General features: G+C 33.6%; 1 protein-coding gene across 33 annotated transcripts in view; it reads right to left on the bottom strand.

Moving 5' to 3' along the window:
- The window catches only part of LOC115216372 (protein MTSS 1), a 337421-nt gene that overhangs the window by 28878 nt on the left and 285922 nt on the right, over positions 1–22621 (bottom strand). For 32 of the 33 annotated variants that reach the window (XM_036506884.1, XM_036506899.1, XM_036506878.1 and 29 more), the window contains 3 exons: positions 20488–20654; positions 13068–13196; positions 3879–4068 (listed from right to left, as the gene is read on the bottom strand). In XM_036506884.1, the coding sequence (XP_036362777.1) occupies positions 3879–4068; positions 13068–13196; positions 20488–20654 (486 nt within the window). The remainder of the gene's footprint in view (positions 1–3878; positions 4069–13067; positions 13197–20487; positions 20655–22621) is intronic. The other variant, XM_036506895.1, reaches the window with a different exon arrangement.

The following is a 22621-nucleotide window of genomic DNA, read 5'->3' as shown; positions in this document are numbered from 1 at the left end:
CTCAGCAGCAAGTATGTGTATGCACACACACACACACACACCACACATATATACACCATACTGACTTTCCAGACACTGGTGGTCTGGAACCACTTATAATCTGCACTAATTTATGAGCAGAAACTTCATATTCAGATTTAATTTAGAGTGTGTTGGCCAAGTTGACCCCTGAGTCAGAAAAATTAGTAATCTGGAAAGACTTAGGAACCAAAGATTCTGGAAAATCAGTGTTGTACCTGTGAGTGTGTACACACATACATGTGTGTGTATACGCACACATATGGTTTGTCAAGCAGAGAGAATTCAATTTCAATACTGATGGTAGAATTAACTATATTTTTGTATGGTGCTTATGAAATGCAGGATGTTACTTAAGTTTCAGGTTAACCCCTTAGTTGAAACTATATCAGTCAGTTCCAACACATGAGTGTTCATTTAACAGAAAATATCTAATGACTGAATACCCATGCATGTTTGAAGTGCCTGAGAGTTTATTCTATAGTCTTACATGAAACTTAAATAACAGTCTGTATTTTTAAAGTACTGTCATCATCATCCTCATCATCGTTTAACGTCTGCTTTCCATGCTAGCATGGGTTGGACGATTTTGACAGAGGTTTGGCGAACCTGATAGCTGCACCAGGCTTCAATTTTGATCTGGCAGAGTTTCTACAGCTGGATGCCTTTCCTAATGCCAACCACTCTGAGAGTGTAGTGGGTGCTTTTATGTGCCACCGGCACGGGGGCCAGTCAGGTGGTACTGGTAACGACCTTGCTTGAATCTTTTTACACATGTCACCAGCACAGGTGCCAGTAAGGCGATACTGGTAACTATCATGCTCGAATGGTGCCTTTTATGTACTACCGGCATGGAAGCCAGTTGGCTGCTCTGGCAACGATCACGCTCGGATGGTGCTCTTAGCACCCTACTAGCATGGGCACAAGTGCCAGTAAGGTGAAGATGGTAACGATCACACTTGAATGGTGCCTTTTAGGTGCCACTGGCACAGAAGCTGGTTAGCCACTCTGTCAATGATCACACTCGTATGGTGCTCTTTGCACCCCGCTAGCACCAGTCATCAAATTTGATTTTGATTTTGAAGACAAAATATATACTCTTGTTCACAGCTGCTGATCTGCTCCTCACAACTCAGAGTTTCATGTGAGCAACTTAAGTATTGATGGAATGACGAATGATCAGCTTCAAATTAATAAATTCTACATGTATTGAGTGCTTTTTCTCTCATTTGGTCATCCAAGTGTTTGTATGCTTATCTATGTACATCTGTTATCTTTTACTTGTTTAAGTCATTGGACTGTAGCAATGCAAGGTCACCGTCTTGAAGTGTTTAGTCGAACAAATTGATACCAGTACTTATTTTTAAGTCAAGTACTTATTCTATCAGTCTCTTATGCTGAACTGCTAAGTCATAGGGATGTAAACAAATCAACATCAGTTTCCAAACAGTGTGTGCGTGTGTATGAGGGACAAACACAAAGATACACACACACATATATATACATGATGAGCTTCCACACAGTTTCCATCTACCAAATTCACACACAAGGCATTGGTCGGCTTGGGGCTATAGTAGAATAGTAGAAGACACTTGCTCAAGGTGCCATGCAGTAGGACTGAACCTAAAACCACATGGTTGCAAAGCAAACTTCTTAACTACACAACCAAAGAAGAGAATTTAAAATATTAATTTTCAATAATTTGGCCTGCTTACTTGCTCCCCTGGGTGACACACTCAAATGCTAATTAACGTATCTAAAGGATTAAATTTGATGTGAAATTTGTTGTGAGAAAGGTGTGATTCTGATTGCCATGTTTACTTTAAAAAAAAAAAAAAATTCAATTTAAAATATTAGTTTTTATTTTTTGCCTACTTGGCTCAAACACTAATTAGTTGTATCTAAAAGGTTAATTATGGTATGAAATTTAATGAGGGAGGGACTTAAGAAACTACATGGAACTGCTGAAGCAGCTGCTCAAGTGTTTTTTTTTTAGTTAGTAGTTTGGTTTGGTGTTTGAAAATGGAGTTAGCTTCAACAAATCAACTATGATTTTTGTCCCCACATAAAAATAACCTAAAAAGGTTAGATAACAAGTAAAATGGATTTAAAAAAAATTCATCTCCAAATCTGTTAGCACTTTGATCTCACAATTGTTTAAACTAAATGACAAACTGAAATTGTAGCATTTTCTAGGAAAATAATATTTGACTGGTGAGTTGGTGAGGCTGAAGTCTTGCTAAAATATTACAGTATTTGTGTCATCATCATCGTTTAACGTCCGTCTTCCATGCTGGCATGGGTGGGATGGTTTGACAGGAGCAGGCCAAGCAGGAGCCTGCACCAGACTTCTGTGTCTGTTTTGGCAAGATTTTTACAGCTAGATGTCCTTCCTAATACCAACCACCCAGCAGAGTGGACGGAGTGCTTTTTACATGGCACCAGCACAGGTGAGGTCAGTCTTGGCAAGGTTTTTACAGTTGGATGCCCTTCCAAACACCAACCACTTTACAGTGTGGACTGGATAAAAATTACAAATTAGTCTGCAATTCCCCATCTCAAATTGGAAACCTGGCCTAAATGCTTCCAACAGAGTGAACTTCACTAAAGGTAGCCAAAATGCCAAGTAGTGGGGCTAACCAGGATACCAGGTTAAGCCTATCACCTGAGTAGGCCATGGGAGGATTTGAACTCAGAACACAAAGAGCTGGAATAAATACCACAAAGCACCCATACAGTTCCTCTAATCTATCACCTTGGATTGGTATTTTTTTAATTGACTTCATAAGGATGAAAGGTGAAGTTGGCCTCAGCAGGATGAGCTCAAACGGTAGCAAGTTGGAACAAATACTACAATACCACAAAGGATTCTGACTGATGCTCTACTGCCTCTCTCTCTCTACCACTTTGCCACCATTGAGTTCATGAGTTCTCATCAAAGGGAGGGACTAATACAGGTAAACAAGAAAGCTTATAAAAAGAAAATCTTTCCAATTTTAGCACAAGGCCAGCAATTTTGAGAAGCAGGAAGTTAATTATATTGATCCAAATACTTGACTGGTACTTCATTTTATGAACCCCGAAAGGATGAAAAAAGTACACCTTGCAGGCATCTAAACTCAGAATGTTAAGAACCAGAAGAAATGTTGCAAAGCATTTTGCCTGATGTTATAATAATAATAATCCTTTCTACTAGGCACAAGGCCTGAAATTTCTTGGAGAGGGGACTAGTTGATTTCATTGACCCCAGTACATAAAACCGGTACTTGTTTCATTGACTCTGAAAGGATGAAAAGCAAAGTCAACCTCAGTGAAATTTGAACTCGGAATGTAAAAACAGATAAATGTCGCTAAGCACTTTGCCCGGTGTGCCAACAATTCTGCCATTATCTTTTTAGTAAAGCTTTGTTTTTCTTTTTCTTTCCATTTTTATCAGTGTTACATTCTGACCATAGAAGGCAGGAAATCCAAAACAAAATGTACCCATGACAACCTGGCAGTGCTTCCCCTAGTTTTTATACTTTCTCCTACATCTGGTTTTAAAAATAACCCTCACACACACACACCACTGTAATAAACGCTCCCTTTGGATATTTTCAGATATTCACAGTTGATATTTTGAAGTAAAATCCATTTGAGCCAATCATGAACATTGAAACTATTGTTTGGCTGAGATTTAAAGCATTAGTCGTAACAGAACAAGATGGAAAAACAGAACAGAACACACTCACACATTGAAAGTGAGTAACGTGTGTATATAAAATATGGAAGCATTAAATAAATGCCAACTTTTTCAAAAGATGCAAAAGTAAATTAGAAGAACAAGACATGTTTTAGGCACCAGGTGATTAGGCTCTTACCTCCAGATGCTATAGTATCCTCAGAACCTGCTGGGGTAGAATTCATTGTTCCATATCCACTAGAACATTGCAGAGATGTACGGCTTGTTGTTGTGACAGCATTAGTTGTCGGTTCTTCGTAATGGGACGTTAGAGCAGCAGTGGTAGCTTCTAGTTCTTTAATGGCTAATTCAAGACTGTTTTGCTGGGCCTGACCAAACAGATATTTAGATATTACAAGATCAGAACACAGCGACAGCAGTGCATTATTTATATATATATGTGTGTGCATGCATTTGTGTAATGTACACACACATATACTATAAATATTATATATATATATATATATATATATATATATATATATATAAAAACAAACAAACAAACACATATATAAAATAGAATTTCTGAAAACAATAATATATTTATATATATATATATGTGTGTGTGTGTGTGTGTGTGTGTGTGTGTGTGTGTGTGTGTGTGTGTGTGTGTAGTGTAACAAGCTACATACCAGTGGCTGCCATTTTATTGTATGTTAATAAAAACCTCAATACATGCTACATAAAACAAACAACACCCCAAATCTCAATAGTGCAATAATAATCAGTTAAAACATAATTAGAGAGTATTATTTGAACGATATTTAAAGATCTTGTTCTGCAAAATTCAAAAACGATTGAAACTACATTAGGTAATTTTTATTTAAGCAAAAATGTTTTAATAATTAATTCAAATTGTGAAAATAAACCTCATAGTGGACAGAGATAGGGTAACAAATATATATTTATTTATGCATTTATTTGGGACTACAGACTACAAGGACACAAGCTGAAATTTCATTGCTACACCCACAGAATTTTATCTCCTACACAAACCATAAAATTTTGCTTGCCACACCATCTGGTTGACAAACAAGCTTCACAGTTTTACAATTAAGTTGTGTAGCAGTTGGCAAGGTGACTAATAATAAAGTCCTTGATTTAACCCTCTTGATATCAACCTGTTTGAGACTACTCTTGGTTCTATGCTACGATTTCACTGCCATAAAGTGATCTAAATAAAAACTTTCTCCCATCAAAATTTTGTTCATTTATGTTTCAAACACCAGTATAATAATTACAATGTTATTCTACATATACTTGGTTATTTTAAAAATTAGCTGAAGGAGAAGAAAAAAGTATATTTATTTCAGCAGAAATATGCTAATGAAGGGGTTAAATTCATATTAGAAGGGTTTTATTCTTCATAAGGGTCAGTAAATACAACAGAGTTTACCAGACAATCTCAACATCTTGCTACTTTTTTCAATTGCTAAATCTTATATTGGTGCCATTTTGCATGGCAGCAAGAAAGACCCAGTATTTTCAGAGCAATGAAATATAGATTACAAGGTTTGTAGCAACTGAAGCAATGTGTAAGTTCTTCACAATTCTCATATTTAATTGGAAATCTATCTTAATAGTGATTAATGTACAATATTCCAGAAATACCAAATAGAATGGTATCAAGACTTTTGATCAATTATCAAAGAGCAAGCTGTTCACCATTTGATATAATCCAATTGACATTCTCTTGTAAAATCCCCAACATTAACAGGATTATCAAGTATAGTTCTCAATCTTTCTGAACCCTTCGCCTGTCCTGTGTATCATACTTGGTACATAGGAGATATTTCCCTGTCATCCATATATTACTGTTGGATACAGACTCCCAATTTTTTCTTTTTCAACCACCAGAAAGGACAAATTTATATTACTCAGACTGAATGAAATGAGGATTGATTAAAAGTCTTAAAACAAGCATGGATGTTTAGGAACAAAGTTATGAAAACTCTTTGGACAGGCAAAAGGTTAAGAATCACAGGTAGAATATTGATCAAGTGTAAAACATTAACCATTCCTCAACACAAAAATGTACATGCAATATTAAAATTCAGCTTTCTTAAAGACATACGAACAACATTTTAAACTTCCCCCATTAACGTCATTGAAACTATTTTGATAAAATGGAAATAGAATTTAATATATAAAAGTAAACAACAACAACAACTTTTATCAGAAACAGCAAATATAATGATTAACAAGCTTTAAGTAGAAGTCATGCAAATATACTACATTAATTTTGCATCTTTCATTTTCTAATTTATAAAATAAAATAAAAATTCTTGAAAGCCCACAAAAAGCTTCTTAAAAAAAAATTTTTAATTCACCAAGGTTATCTACCTTAATTACCTGCTAATTAACTAAATTAACTAACTACATACAGAAATAAATTGATCCATGCTTTTGGTGATATAATGGGTTTGCATTTCCATTTTACTAAACATCAAATTTGCTCTGTGTAATAACTTCTCACCTCCAAAAACATTAGTTTTATTTTATTCGAATATATACACACAATGCAGAAACATGAAGCACAAATAAACATTCCTTACAACATATAAAGCAATCATTATATGAAAGTTAATAGAAACAAACAACAACAAAAATTCAAATGTAAGAGAAGAACAAAGAAACCCTCAAATTGCACAAACTCTTCCCTGTAGGCCCTGAGGTTCATGCAATGTAGAAGTGACTGCATGCATTATAAATAAGAATAACCCAAGCACCCAAATCAATAATTAACTCTCAGCATTTCTTTTACTTTATATAGAATTTAAAAAAAATATATATATGTTAAAAAAATTGCTAAAGTTATATTCTTTTTTTAGTAGATAACATGTAATTAAGTAATTTTGGTATATTAACAAAAATAAATGATGGACTGAGAATTTATCATTGAATTTAGAATATAATATATATATATGCACACACACACACGTGTATATATGTGTGTGTATATATATATATAAAATTTGTTGGTGCAAGAAGTATATAGATATTTAATAGTCCAAAATAAATGATTTTTTTCAGAGTAATGGATCTTGAAGAAATTAAATTTAAACACGTATTTTGATCAAGGAGTTACCTCCCTCTACTACTTTTTATTTATACCAAACGAAATGGGTGACTTTATCTTTATTTAAATGGAGATCACACATTTTATTTCCTGCCCCTTAAGTATGGAAGATATAAAGAATTTAAAGGATTCTGGACATTACTAAAGTGAGAGTTGATAAATTTACTTACATTCATGAATTATAATTAATGGTTACTTTTACAGTGAAATTCTATAAGCCTAAATTAAACTGATAGAAGTTTAAAATACTAAGCAAAGACCTTCAACCTGACCCACACATGTAAAAAAAAAAAAAAAAATGCTTGATATGGATTCCCAAATCAATTTCACTCTATTTGAAAGGAAATGTTCTTAGGCTTTGTGACTTAACAATTGTAAAATTTACTGTGTACTAGAACGATAGAAAAAAAAAAAGGTGATTTCTTTGCCGTCACCATTTCATAATCTCTTTCCTTGTTTGCATGTGTTGGATGGGTCATCTTGGTCTCAGTCCCTACTTGAAGTTACTGGTCTTCTAGATGGATCAGAGAACCATGTCTTTATAGATGTTTCACTCGGACATGGTTTGTAATGCTTCACATAATTCTTAACACTTTACAAGAGTGTATTGAGTGCTTTTATCGTGGGACCAGCACTAGTAATTTCTTTGAGATATATAAACATATATATCATCTCATCATCGTTTAACATCCACTGCACATGCTGGCATGAGTTGGGCGGTTTGCCAGGACCCAAGAAGTCTAAGGACTACATCAAGCACCAGCGTCTGCTTTGCATGGTTTCTATGGCTGCATGCCTCTCCTAATGGATTTATCACTTTAGACTGTACTGGGTGTTTTCTCATAACATGAGCAATTAGTGACGTTAACATGCAACTTGCAAGCCTAAGATCCCCTTCCACTCAGCAGGGCTACAGTAAAGAGGTAGGTTGATTTATGCTAAGGGATGAGAGGTTAGAGTATAAGAGAAAGGGCCATATAACCTGGCCCTCAACTGCATTCAAGGATGGCTTTGTATTATATATCGGACTTTCATTAATTTAGTTACCCATGCAGTTGTGAACAGATGCAGACACTCTTTTGTCTGCCCACCCTCGACCTAGTTGAATATCTTGAATGTTACAACTGGAGAGAGAAAGCTGTAATGGCATTGTGGATGGTAGTTTATTTATTGACCCCAGAAGGGTGAAACAAAGTTGACCTAGCTGAAATTTGAACTCAGACTATATAGAAAGCCAGAACAAATACTGCAAAGCATTCTATCCAATGCTCTAATAACTCTGCTAATCAGCTGCCTCACATATATATATTTTTTCTCTGTCTTTATTTTCACAGAATATTCGCACAAAGAACCCAGTATGTTCTGTAAAGTGGTTGGCATTAAGAAGGGCATCCAGCAGTAGAAACCATACTAAAACAGATAATTTGAGCCTAGTTCAGCTCTCCAGCTTGTCAGTTCCTGTCAAAACTGTCCAATCCATGCCAGCATGGAAACAGGTGTTAAATGGTGATGATTATGATGATTCTCATTGCAGCTCATAAAAGTAGTTTTGTCTTTATTGTAGAAACATCAGTAGGGTCAATAACAAAGGGCGTATAATATAATATAATATAATATAAACTATTTGCATTGGTAAAAGGGATTATATATGTATTAAGGGCAAGCTTTAAAAAAAAAAATGGTTTTAATTATTACCCCCATTGTCTTTGTTCTGATTTTTGTTACAACTAGCATTTTATGGCTGAGAACAACAAATGCACAATATCAACATTTTTTAAGTCAACCAAACATACAATTTGATTGGAATGTTTTACAAATGAAATTAAATATATGAAAAAAAAAAAAAGGGAAAGAAAATTTTAAATCACAAGATCCATTTGCGGAAATAGCAGATAATGGATTGATTTTCTGAAATGTTAATACAATCTAAAGCAGATTTGATATAAAAATAAATCAGTGTAGTTGTAGTAGTACATGCAATATCTACCGAAAGTAAAGTTTCCTTTGCAAGTGACAGACATATCAACGTGAAAAGAAGAAATGGTAAAAACCTCCATGCAATTACTAGGAGTATCGTGCTTTTGATGAAGATCCACGTGAGATACTCTTAGCAGAAAAAAAGAAAAATATTTGCTGAAATAAATTTAGGAAATGATTGATGGAACAAAAGAAATGATTGCTAGAGGAAGAAAAAAATTCTTTGGTTTGCAGTGATATATATGGATATGTTAAATGGTAGCGTGGTGTTTATTATGGTGGTGCTGAGGTTAATCTTTTAATGAGTTATGAAGTCTTGATGAGGCCAAAACTTGGCACCAAATTGCATGATGCAGGTATTAAGTTAATGATAAAAAACAAAAAATTGTCGTAAGGTGCACTATATATATATATATCTGTATGTGTGTGTGTGTATAGCATATTTGATGAAGAACGATATTATTATTATTATTGTTAGTTGCAGGTTTTCAAATGGTTAATCATTTGCGTCATTGAATTTCTGATGGTGAAAATGACAACTCGGTACAGAACAAATACCACAAAGAATATTCTTATTCAAATGCATTTTTAATTTTAATTGGTTAACCAACTGATTGACCAGGAATGCAATAAAGTATGTATATGCATTTATATCTATGACAGACTATCCTGTCGAAGATGACGAGTGTTCAGCCTTTGCTGAATGATCTGCACAAATGATTTGTTTATAGTGGTCAAATGCATGTGCTGGACATTAACTTACTCCCTCCATCAAATTGATGTCTGAACATGCGGTGTACCACATGTTAGGTGTTGAAGTGATCACAAAGCAACATGAGATGAAGCGTTTTGCTCAAGAACACAATGCATCACCTGGTCTAGGAATTGAAACCACAATTTCACGATCATGAATGCAACACCTTAACCACTAGGCCACATGTCTTCATATATATATATATATAGAAAATACTTATATTACATAACTAGTAGAGTGTCAGTAAGTGTACACAAATATACACTCTTAACAATCTACTGGAGTTTTATATCTATTTCTTAACCAAGATCTGTCAAAGTCTGTTATTCAAATCCAATGAATTGTAATAAGAAGTTTATCATAAAATCATTTCAGTCGTTGGATATAAATCCATTGACAGAAGGATTATTGAATATAAATCCAATCACGGAAGTATTAGAACTAAATTCAATCACAGAAGTATTATTAAAACTAAATCCATTTGCTGAAGAATTATCCCCTATATTCTATCAATATACAATATGTCTTGTAAAAACTAAATAGAGCAAGCATCGTTTGGTACTCATTATCAGCTGAGTGGACTGGAGTGATGCAAAATGAAGTGTTTCACTGAAGAACATAATGTGTTGCCTGGTCTGGGAATTGAAATTACAGTCTTGTAATGGTAAAATCATTAGGCAGGTAGCGTCACTAAACACAACACTACAACTCTTGTATCAGCGACACCATTTTAATCCTATTCTGCAAATCTTTTGAGAAATAATACCTATTTTTGTCTAATTAACATCTAAATATTTTACTGTTTACTTGTTTCAGGCATTGGACTGTGGCCATGCTGGAGCACTACCTTGATGGATTTAGTCAATAAAATTTACCCCAGTACTTCTTTTAAAGTTCGGAACTTATTTTACTGGTCTGTTTTGCTGAACTGCTAAGTTACATGAACATTAACATACCAACAGAAGTTGTTAAGCATTGGAGGAAAAACACCAAGACATATACACACACGATATTCCATACAGTTTCCATCTACCAAATTTATTTGAAAGGTATTGGTCAGTCTGAGTCTATAGAAGACATTTGCCTGAGGTGTCGTGCAATGGGATTGAACTTGAAGCCATGTGGTCGCAAAGCAAGCTTCTTAAATTTTATTTTTTTACCACATAATTATAAAACACTCCAAATCGTGATATATTTATTCAGGTTTTGCTATATATGTTGTACCTAATATGGTTATTAGTTCTTTTTATAATCATAAACTTTTTCTATAAAATGTTTCCATAAAAACAACTTTTAAAAAAATTAATTTGAAAACATTCCAACCTTGAATTTTAAATTGGTGCTTTTTTTTTTGTTTTGTTGTTGACTGCAAATTGGAGTATGATTGATAATGTGTTTACAAATTATATCTGTGTGTATAGCAATCATGGAGTTATTTACGATATAAATATTGCTGATGAAGGCTATATATATATATAGGCATACAGACATTCCATGTACAAAGCTTATTTATCATGCAATAAATGAACTAGAGTGTGTTCTGCTGAGCATAACAATAAACTAAAGCCACACTTTCTTGATTTAACCGCGAACATTTTCAAGTGCTCAAACAGTACAGTTTATCAATAACAACGAAGGAATAAAATATTTGGCAGAAGGTTTTATCCACGGGTTTAAAAAAAATTTTTTTTGTCTAAATATCAACTAGACAACGTTAAATCAGTGAAATTTCTCAGCGTTATTGTTTTCATCACCAAAATCATTTTAATGTTCACTTTTTCATGCTTGCATGGGTCAATGAAATTTATTGAGGCAGATTTTCTATGGCCTGATGCCCTTCCTGTCACCAACCCTCACTTGTTTGCAAGTGAGGGATTATTTCCTATGACCAGACAAGCCTTTCATGGGGGGCTAGAAACAAACTACATTACATGTATGATAGTGTTGCCCATTTACAGCCATCAAATGTCAGGACAAGGGTACCCCCAAACACGCAACCATATATATATATATCATACAGACAGAAAAAACAATATTTTGAACACTGACAACTTTTTCCATCACATAAGGGTAAAACACCCAATTTTTCTGTTGTTTTCATGGTTATACTATGTCCAAAATATTACTTTCTTGTCTGTATAATACGATACACATTTGACATTTCCAAAAACAAAAATAAGTCTGTTTACATATGTTATATATATATATATATATATATATATATATATATATATATATATGCATTATTGATGGACTTCTCTCAGTTTCCACACACAAGGCTTTGGTCAGCCTGGAGCTATAGCAGAAGACACTCACACAAGGTACTGTGCAGTGGGACCAAACCTGAGACCACATAACTGGGAAACAAGCTTCTTAGCCATGCAGCCAAAACCATTTGAATATATCCAAATGGATATCCTCAAATGTGAAGCTATGTCGTATTTGTTCTCTTACACTGAACTGATAAAACGAAAAGGTTATTCCACAAAGAACAGTTGTTTGTGAAACCGCAAAAACGAAGGGGACATTTCCTAATGGCATTTCTTCAAGATAATCTTTTATCCTTTTACTTGTTTGTCATTTGACTGTGGCCCATGCTGGAGCACTGCCTTAAAGGATTTTAGTAAAAAAAAAAATCGACTTCAGGGCTTATTCTTTTTAGCCCAATACTTATTTTATTGGCCTCTTTTGCCACACCACTAAGTTACAAGGACATAAACACATCAGCATCGGTTGTCAAGCAATGGTGGTGGGAACAAACAGACACACACACATAAATATAAACATATATATGATGGGCTTCTTTCAGTTTCTGTCTACCAAATCCACTCACAGGGCTTTTTCTGTACATAGGCCTTAATTACATAGGCCAATGTAATTGCACTGACCAGATACTATAATTTTGTTTTCCTTTTTAAATAGTAGCATTTAACACTTTCACATTTAAAATTAGCCACATCTGGTCAAAATATTCTACTGGTTTTATGTTTAAACCAACCAGATGTAACCTTTGACACTTAACCGACAATGTCATTCTAAAGACTAAACAACTGCATTACTGAAATCTTGAAGCTATGAGATAATACATTATTAATTTAAGACATTGTGAATAAATAAACTTTACATCTGATTGAATAATCTGAAAACAAAAGGGTTAGCTATCATGAAAATATGCCTAACATAAGTTGACGCTGTTGGATCAAACACCCCTGCTACCCTTAAAATCTGCAGTTAGAGAATTTAAGGAACATTTCCTCAAGAAAGAGTGGCTTCAATTTTTTGTCAATAGCAAAGACATTAGCATGCAGGAAGGAAAAAAAAGGGCAAGATATTTGTGGTGACCCTGGTGAAATGTGCTCAAAGCGGACATTGTTGCAGCTGCTGCAGTGTGTTGTTAGCCCAGCAATATGTATATAAGTAATAGTAGTAGTAACATGACTAAATGATTAAACAACACTGAAGAGGAAAAGAAGGAGGAGGAGGAGGAGATTGTTAAGTATGGAGGTGATCAGTCTTGCCTGGTTAGAACCCTTTTGACTTGTAACCGAATCTGAGTCGGTGTCATCATCGTAGTCGCTGTGTAGAGCAGCAGTACAGTTTTCTAAGTCCCTGATTGCCTCCTGAATGTCGAGCAAATCCAACAAAGACTGCATGTGGGAGAGATATATATCAGCAGAGAAGATGAAAAATGGATGCACAGAACGAAAAAAAAAAAAAATGTGTAAGAAAAAAAAAATTGTAAGAAGAGAGTGAAAGAGAGGAAGAAAGAAAGGTGATTTGTTAACATAAGCAAACTCAGATTTATGATGCTGGCAAAAGATTTGAACATAGTAAGTAAGAAGTTCTTTGATTTTTTTTGTTTAGTTTATTTTAATTTAAAAAATGTTTAATGGTTAAAGAAAAGACTAGTAGAAAGAATACTAATTACTTTATATCTGATTTAACAAAATAATTGTTAAATATTTGAAAAAACAAAAAAAAATTGAGATAAGTAAAAAAAAAAAGGATAACTTTTAGCACATGGAAAGCAGAATAGCTATACAGAATATGTACCATAGTTTTGAATAATATGAACATTTTTGGAAATATATCCCTGGAAACTTGATGGAAGCTAATTCTATTCTAATATCAGTACACACTCAGGCATACACATATATTCTCTCAGTTCAAGATGTCTGCTGTAATTTGCTTGAAGCATTATGATAGAGAAATAAAACACCAAAAATAGTAAAAATGGTGTGCATGTCACAATGTGGCATTGGAATAAATTAAGAACACTGGTTATTCAATTTATACCTTTACTGCATTCTAAGAACCTATTTGTCTTTACTATTTTTACTATTCTCTCAGTATGCTTTTAGCATTTCTTTTCTTACAGAAGATAAAGTTGAGATATTGGTTAATAATTTTGACACAAGGCCAGCAAATTTTAGGGGAGGGTGCAAGTTGATTCCATCAATTAGTACTTTGGTAGCGTATGTGCTCAGAACAGGTGGCAAAAACATGCTGTTAGGCACTTTGTGCAGTGTTGTAATGATTCTGCCAGCTCACCAATAATAATAATAATAATAATAATAATAAATGCCCTGATGCAGTACCAGGCAGTGGCTCTCATGGCTTCTGATCTTAACTGATTGGAAGTGTTATCATGTATATTATTTTGTCTTGGTATAAAAGATGGGTTACAGTAAATTTTCTGCTCAATACCACAGATTTGCTTGTCAGTTATTTGACTGTAACCAGTTGAGCATGTCCCTTAGTGGCTGACGATATCTGCATCTCTGATCACAAGCAGAAGTAGTGGGGGAGCATCATAGCCATGTGTTGAGAAGGATTCTTTGGGGTTTGAATAATTCACCTCTGGAAACATGGGTGTTTCGTTCAACATCCTTAAACAACCCTTATTCAGGGACCTTTTGAGCGGGATGGGTTACTCGGCCAGAAGAAAATTCCAACTGGGCCCCACCCGCAAGGTCATGCACTGTTTATCTTGATATGAGATCACCATGTCGCACACATATGGTTGTGATGCATGTGCCTAGTGTACCCTTATCAGACGGGTAGTCATGGTGGATATACTGGGCTTCATATATTTTACCCCAGTGTCACTTTGATGTTATGCACTGCTCTTTCACTCAATAATAATAATAATAATAATAATAATAATAATCTGCATTTACTGTATTCTTTATTTTTTTTGTTATTACTTTTCAAATATATCCTCAAATCATTTAAAATTGAGTTCTCATTATTCTAATGACTCAATTTATTAATCCACTTTATCAAATTGATAATAAACCTGATCCTAATTTATCGAAACCAATTGCTAAAAGCCAAGATACCAAAATACTGTAAATTAATTTACTTAGCAATTTGCTTTTTTTTTTCTTCCTCAAATAACCCTGATTTGATTCCATGATTTAAGATTGAGATCAAGAAAAGAAGAAGAAAAAAAAACAACCAAAGAAGAAAACATTAGTGAACTACATCCGATGACTGAGGTTTCAAAATAAAATGATATTGATTGACAGAAAATTTTTCTGAAAATATAAAATTCAGAATGCCTTTTGGGCAAAAGAAAACAGGAGAAATGAAGGTAAAAGCGACTACTATAGTTTTTACTGCTGCTGGAAAATAGCTGAAGTTAAATGAAGCAGAGAAACGTTGAGTAAATTCTTTTATTCACACACACACACTACGCGCTATATGAATTACTGAGCTGTATCTTTATGATGTTAACTGAATGGTATGTTGATAGAAATAATAGAGTGAATATTCCTAATCTAAACTTCGGTGGCAGTAGTAGTGGTGGTGGTGGTGGTGGATCACTGTTTGACAATGAGTACAGTTGTTTGATCTACTGAATTACCTGCTCCTGAATTAATGTATACGTGACTGAGTTTTCCACATAAGTGTGTGACAAGGTTGTACCTTTCCAATTACAAGTACAACCCAACTGACAGGCTTCTGTACTCTCTCCGCCTTCCCTGTTTCCCTCACAAGGTATGGGTTGATGCAAGGCTGTGGAAAATCACAATGTCCAAAATATCATGCAGTGGAATTGAATCTGCAATGACAAGGTGGTACCTTTCCAATTACAGGTACAATCCACCTGACAGGCTTCCGTACAGTTCCTGTCTTTCCTACTTCCTTCACAAGATAAGGGTCAATGCAAGGCTATAGAAAATTATATATGCTCAAGATATCACACACTGGGATTGAACCTGCGACCTTATGTTTGCAAACCAATCTTCTTAACCACTCAGCCATACTGCACCCACAGTCTCAACTGTAGAGAACAAAAAGATTGAAGATTTCCACAATATTTACTTCTACACATCTAAAGATTTAGAAAAATTAAGGAAGGAAAATAAAACTCAATAATAAATATGCATCTCTTAATACTTTCTCAAGTGCCACTAGAATAACAAACCCTTTCTTGCCTACTTCAGTTCTGGCTTTTGATATTAATCTGCTTGAGATTGCGCTTGGATCTTTATCAAACACCTGTTTTAAAGTGATCTAAACCTTCCTTTAAAATCTTATGTTGATTTATGTTCCAATATCAGCTTAATAACGACAAAATTATTTTAATAAATTCTTCATTATTAAAAAAAATAATTAAAACAAGGGCAGTGTATTTCAATGGTGTGATCAATTTAACCCTTTTGGTAATAACAAGTTTAAATTAATCATATTGACTCAAATATCTTGGACAGCCACGATGGATTTGAACCATTCTAATGTATTATGAATCTGACAATATATGGAACAGTTTAGCCAAAGATAAGTATTAAGAAAAAAAAAAAAAAAACTTGTAGAAACTTATTTTTATGATAGAAGCGTTGTGATAAATTCATTCTTCATTTATTTCTTTTCTTATGACTGCATTTTTTTTCTTTTTCTCCTATCCCCCTTCTAATTTTCAAAGAGTCAAAGAATTTAGTCACATTTCATTCCAGAAAAACAAAGTAAGAAAAGAAGTCAGTTTAAAATTAAACGAAAAACTGCATGCCAGAACAAAAATATGAAAAATCCAGCATAAGAGAGAATTAAAAATTAAACATTTTCAAAAATAACAAAAACGAGAAAGAAAGATTAAAAAAAAACAAAAAAGAAAAAAATTATTAAGCATGCCAGAACAGTGAGCAAAGAAGTGTATTTGCATTGATTGGTTAGAAGCTTGACAAACTGAGACGAAACAAGGGAGAGAACTGGCAGAAGGCAGTAGCAAGAGACTTAATGATAAAAATCAATGAAAATCAGTGGGAAAAAAAAAATCTGACATGTAATGATAATGTTTGTACATAGCTATAAAAGCTCAGATGGTTTGAATATAAAGGAAAAAAAAAAAAATAAAAGGAAATGATATTGGTGTCATTCCAGAGGGAATTTTACCAATGTAGGAAATAAAATAGTTTCAGCCAGGAGAGACTAAAGCAGAAATGAAGATTTTTGGATCACCAGGGGCTTGCCTAAAACTCAAAGGAATTCACTGTAATAATATAAGTAGAAGTATTAACAATAATGGTTTCTAATTTTGGAACAAGGCCAGCAATTTTAGCAGGAGGTAGTTACTTGTTTATATTGTTCCCTGAGCCCAACTAGTAATTATCTTATCGATCCCAAAAGGACGGAAGGCAAAACTGATATTTGAATCCAGAACATAAAGACATAAAAACTGCTAAGCATTTTGTCTAATGCTCTAACAATAATCCTTTCTACTGTAGGCACAAGGTATGAAATTTGGAGGCAGGGGCAGGGTAAACCAATTACGTTGTCCCTAGTGTTTCACTGGTACTTAATTTATCAACCCGAAAGAATGAAAGGCAAAGTCGACTTCAGTGGAATTTGAACTCAGAACGTAGCAGCAGATGAAACACCACTAAGCATTTCATCTGGTGTGCTAACGATTCTGTCAGCTTGCTGCCTTAAATACTGACAACAACAACATATATTTGTAATTTAGTTAAAAGGCCAGAAGTTTTAAAAGGAGGAGATACATCAATACCAGCCATACTAGTACTTTATTTTATTCACTTTGGAGTGATGAAAAGCAAAGTTGTCCTCAGTGGAATTTGAACTCAGAATGAACAAATACATTTTTTTCTTTCTTGACACTTTAGCAATTCAACCAATTTGGAGCCCTTAAAACAACCAATTTTATTTTAAGCATAAGGCCATCAATTTTGAAGGGATGGTAGGTAAGTTGATATCACTGATCCTAGTACCAAACTGGTCTTTGATTTTTGATGATCCAACAACTCAGACAACTCACCACTATATAAACATGTGTGTATTTTTTCTGTATAATTAGGGGTACAACTGTTATTGTACAAGTTAGAGCTCCACATAAGTTATCATTATCCAATCAGCTTCCAGTATGGTGGTTAGTCAACAACTGTACTTAATAGTTATGATATATAGAGCTTATGTAGTGGAAAATTAAGATGAACACAAGTATAAATTACAAGTCCTGACATATGTATCACCATTGCAGTTAGCTTAAACTCAGCACTGGATGCTCCTATAGCTTTTGGATGCTTAACTGCAATGGATCATCAAGGGAACATTTTACTGCATTCAGTTACCGTGATCTAAGGCTGAGTTTCAAATAACTTGAGATGTTAAAGTAGTGGTTCTCAACCATTTTTCATCTATGAATTCTCTTTGGATGGTATTTTACTCTGGTGGACCCTCATAGCTATTCAATGTTTAAAAAATCCTATTCTAGTTTTATTATTAGATATTATTAGGAATTGTATTAAAAAAAAATTTAATATTTGGTGTATTGTTAAAATATAAGCAGTTTATTGCTCATAAATTTTAACAAAGAATCTTCTTATATTGGATCCCCAAGGGCCATATGGATCCTGGTTGAGAACCACTGGATTAAAGAATGATAAAGGGATAGGAATAGGCGTCTTGCTGAAAAGGAGATACATGGCTTCTTCAACTGGAGAGCAAGAGAAAAGAGATGGTGAGGGTGAACTTATACAACAACAATAATTATTAATACCAGCCAAATAGTTCACATTAAAAAATTGTTTTTTTAAAAAAAATTTACTTATAAAGTTTCAAAATCGACAGGGCAACATTATTTTGATCATATGGCAGGGTATGTGGGTGGTGAGGTGGGGTGGCTTCAAATATATGAAATAAGGAATTGCAAACCTTTGATTAATAGATTATCGAAGCAATTAATAGACAAGGAACCTACAGTATGTCTATTTACTTTGCAGAATGCTTCCTAGCACCATTTTTACCTTTGGATATGGATATAATCAATGGCAATCACATGACAAATAATTAGAATCAATCATATTCTATCAATACCTAGATTAATGAGAAATTAACAACTGTTTAAAAAAACAACAAAAAAATCCCCCAAAAGATAAAACCCCAAGAAATATCTGGCCACCTGGTAAACCAGTTTTAACCCAAAATAAGGATTCCTAGATATATGTAATGAAAATATTACAAGAGGCTAATTAGATAATTAATTACTGAATAACACTATATAGAAAGACTAAGATCATGAAATCAATGGTAGCTCACACACAATATGTTGACTTACATTGCTTTAGCAATAAAAATTACTCCCCATCTCTGCATTGAGTTCTACTATATATATATAAATATATATATATATATATATATATATATATATATATATATATATATATATATATATATATATATAATTTTTTTCTATAATTTTCATATTATTTGTTAAGCACAATACTATAATATATAGCTCAGAGAAAAAAAAAATGAAACGAAACAAAGCCAAACTTAAATAGCCATCATGAAATGAGAAACAGATGAAAATTGCAGATTCAAAGAAATGATAGAAATGGATGCAGCTGCAACTTAAAACAATCAAAGAGTATTGTCCAGTAAAGGAGAAGATGTGTAGAAACTGTGACTACCTTCTTAATAAAGCTAGCAAAGATCTCATCTAAGAAGAATTCAAAAGGTTTCTTTCACTTTTTTCTCTCCTTTTTCTTTTTGAGTATTATTATTTTTTAACAGTTACTTTGAAAACAAATATTAGCAAAAAGAGAACATATATATATATATATATATATATATATATTCATTTCGAGATAGTAGGCCCCTTCATCTCACCACATAAAAAAGAATTTTTATTTTAAATACATACTGTTTTATAACTTGGCTACACGTGTTTCATGAGGTACATTTCCGGTTCCTAAACCACTCTGTGTTTTGCTGGAACCCTTTTTAAAATGTAACCCCAATCATCAGGCCCTTATATCACTTTATCATTGTTCAATACTAAAAACTATATTTTAATTTTTTACTATCTCTAAATGAAAATTTATATTTCTTCATTGAGAATAATTTGAACCCCTGTTATGCTGGAATTTTTATTCCCTAACAAATAAAATTAAAGATATATATATATATATATATATATATATAATATATATATATATATATATACATACATACATGTTGGGATTTACTGAAGAATAGAAATAAGTAGAGTGTAAATAACTTTCAATAGCTTTTTAGGCTTTAAATGTTAATATATATTTTTATATTTGGTCATTCAGAACTCGAACTAACTGGACAGCTTTACATTTCATCAGAGACAAAATATTGTAGTCAAGAATTTTCTGTCTCTAATTCTAATGACTAAGTTCTGGAATCAGAACTATAAGTCTAAAAGAACAAGACCATGAAATTTCATATCTGGTGAAACGGCAAGAACAATAACTAAAGTATTATCGGCAAAGCAATAGATCTTTGGATGTAATCAATAAATACTGAGAGAAAAAAAAAAAGACAGTAGTTCAAAAGAAAAAGATTTAAAAAAAAAAAGGAGTATCCTGGAAGAGAAAAACACTAATGTTACAATCATAAGATAACGTTTGAAATTGTGACAATGGCTGGAAATAGAAGAAGCGGCACCTGTGACTTCTGCTCTTTACTATCTTTCTGCTCACAAGGAGATTGGGTTTGGGATTTACTCATCAGTTTGGATTCACGCTGTTCTTTGCGCTGTTCTTGCTTGCGTTGCTTTTCAGCAGCCATATGAGCTAGGTCTGTCATGTTCACATAGGTCGGTTGTTGACCACCTTTGAAGACACAGAAAAAAAGGGGGAAAAAAAGGGAAAACTTTAGAAAAGATATCAAATAATTAAATAGTAATATCATTATCAAAAAATTAATTTATCCAAGAAAGCAATCAGTGATGCCATCATCTTTTTAAATCAACAAATTGTTGACAGTTCTTTGATAATCTATTTATTTTTGTGTTAAATTAAAACTTCTGATAACCCTTGCATGTAATTAATGTAATGCATTGTAGAGCAAGTGGACTTGCATGGCTTAGTGGCTAGGGTATTTGACTTGTGATCATAAGATTCCTGGACAGGGCAATGCATTGTATTTTTAAGCAAAACACTTCATTTCATGTTTCAGTCCACTTGGCTGGTAAAAATGAATAATCCTGCAATGGACCAGCATTCTGTCTAGGGAGGAATATATATATATGCCAGAGAAACTAAGAAACCAGCTCAAAGCTCCTTACAAAGTAATGAGGACTAACCATTGCAGAGCAAACAGTATGAGAGAGAAAGTATGTACAGGGATTGTTGTTTATTAAGCAAATGTTTGACCAATGTAAAGTGTTGAGTAACTGTCACTGCTCTCCTGAAGGCCTGTCACAAACATCATCATAATCATCATCCTCATCATCATAATTTAACATCCAGCTTCCATGTTGGGTTGGATGGTTGACAGGATCTGATAAACCATAGGGCCGTGTCATGGTCCAATATCAACTTTAGCAATGGTTTCTTGAGCTGGATGCACATTCCTAACACCAACCACTTTACAGAGTGTACTAAGAGCTTTTCTTTTGAGGCATTGGGACCAGTGAGCTCATTAACTAACTTGCAAGACAAGACTCCACTCAACTGAGTGGGAGTGTAGCATTGAGGGAGGTGGTTTTGTGTCAGGTGTTGAGGGATGAAAGTATTATAGAGAGGCAGTAACAGGTGTCTTGCTGAACAGGAGATACGTGGTTACCCCATGAGTGGATGTACATTACAAATGCCAACCACTTTACAGAGTGTACTGGGTACCTTTCTCATGAGGATCACCTTGTAACTTGCAAGGCCTAATGTGGGTCCCAACTAAGAAGACAGAGTGGGTGATGTTTCTAGTTTTGGTGGGTCGGTGAAGTAAGATGAGAGGGACAGATTTGTAATTGGGAAGGATGATAGCAGTGAGAGTAACAGAGTAATAGTCATTAACTAGGGGAATAGTATGTTAGGGAACAGGGAGAAATGGAAAGGATAATGTTAGGGGTTATTGAGAAAAGTAAGATGGGGATAGAATGGAAAGGAGAAAGAGAGGGTTGCGTAGAAGGGGTTTTGGGCTATCCAACATTATAAAGAGAGAAAAATAAACTTTTTGGCAAACAACTGATTGCTTGGACTATAAAAATATCAATAAACTGGAGAAACAAAAAGCAGATAAAATAAGTGAGAATAAATCTTACAATAGCTATATTACCAATAAATTACATGTCAATCTAGATAGAGGTCATTGTCAATTAATTGAATGGCATGATGATGGGGTACCATCATTTGCATTAGTTCAATGACTTTATGTTTCTTTAATAACTTAAACTAAATAAATTAATAAAAATCAGACATTAAAGATATATATTTTCAAGAATGATAACAAAATATATATGTACATATTTAATATTTATACACACACACAAGATGGACTAAAAGTCAAAAGAGATTTTGCAATACTATGATATCATATATATACATACATACTAAGCTATATATATACATATATACATGTTATATACACATATATACATACACATAAATGCACAAAATCTGTTTTAAGGGCTACATTGTATTGTTATTGGATTAGTGAAACAATTATGAAAACAGAATCAAGGGATAAGCCCCATTTTCCCGGGAATTACTGGGTACGTCATCTAGTATATACATACATACATATACACATATATTATAAAGTGTATATAGATGTGAAAAATCACATAACTTACAAAAAA

Source organism: Octopus sinensis, linkage group LG10 (genome assembly GCF_006345805.1).
Source record: "Octopus sinensis linkage group LG10, ASM634580v1, whole genome shotgun sequence".
Classification (NCBI taxonomy): Eukaryota; Metazoa; Mollusca; class Cephalopoda; order Octopoda; family Octopodidae; genus Octopus; species Octopus sinensis.
This window is presented reverse-complemented; position numbering and strand designations above follow the sequence as displayed.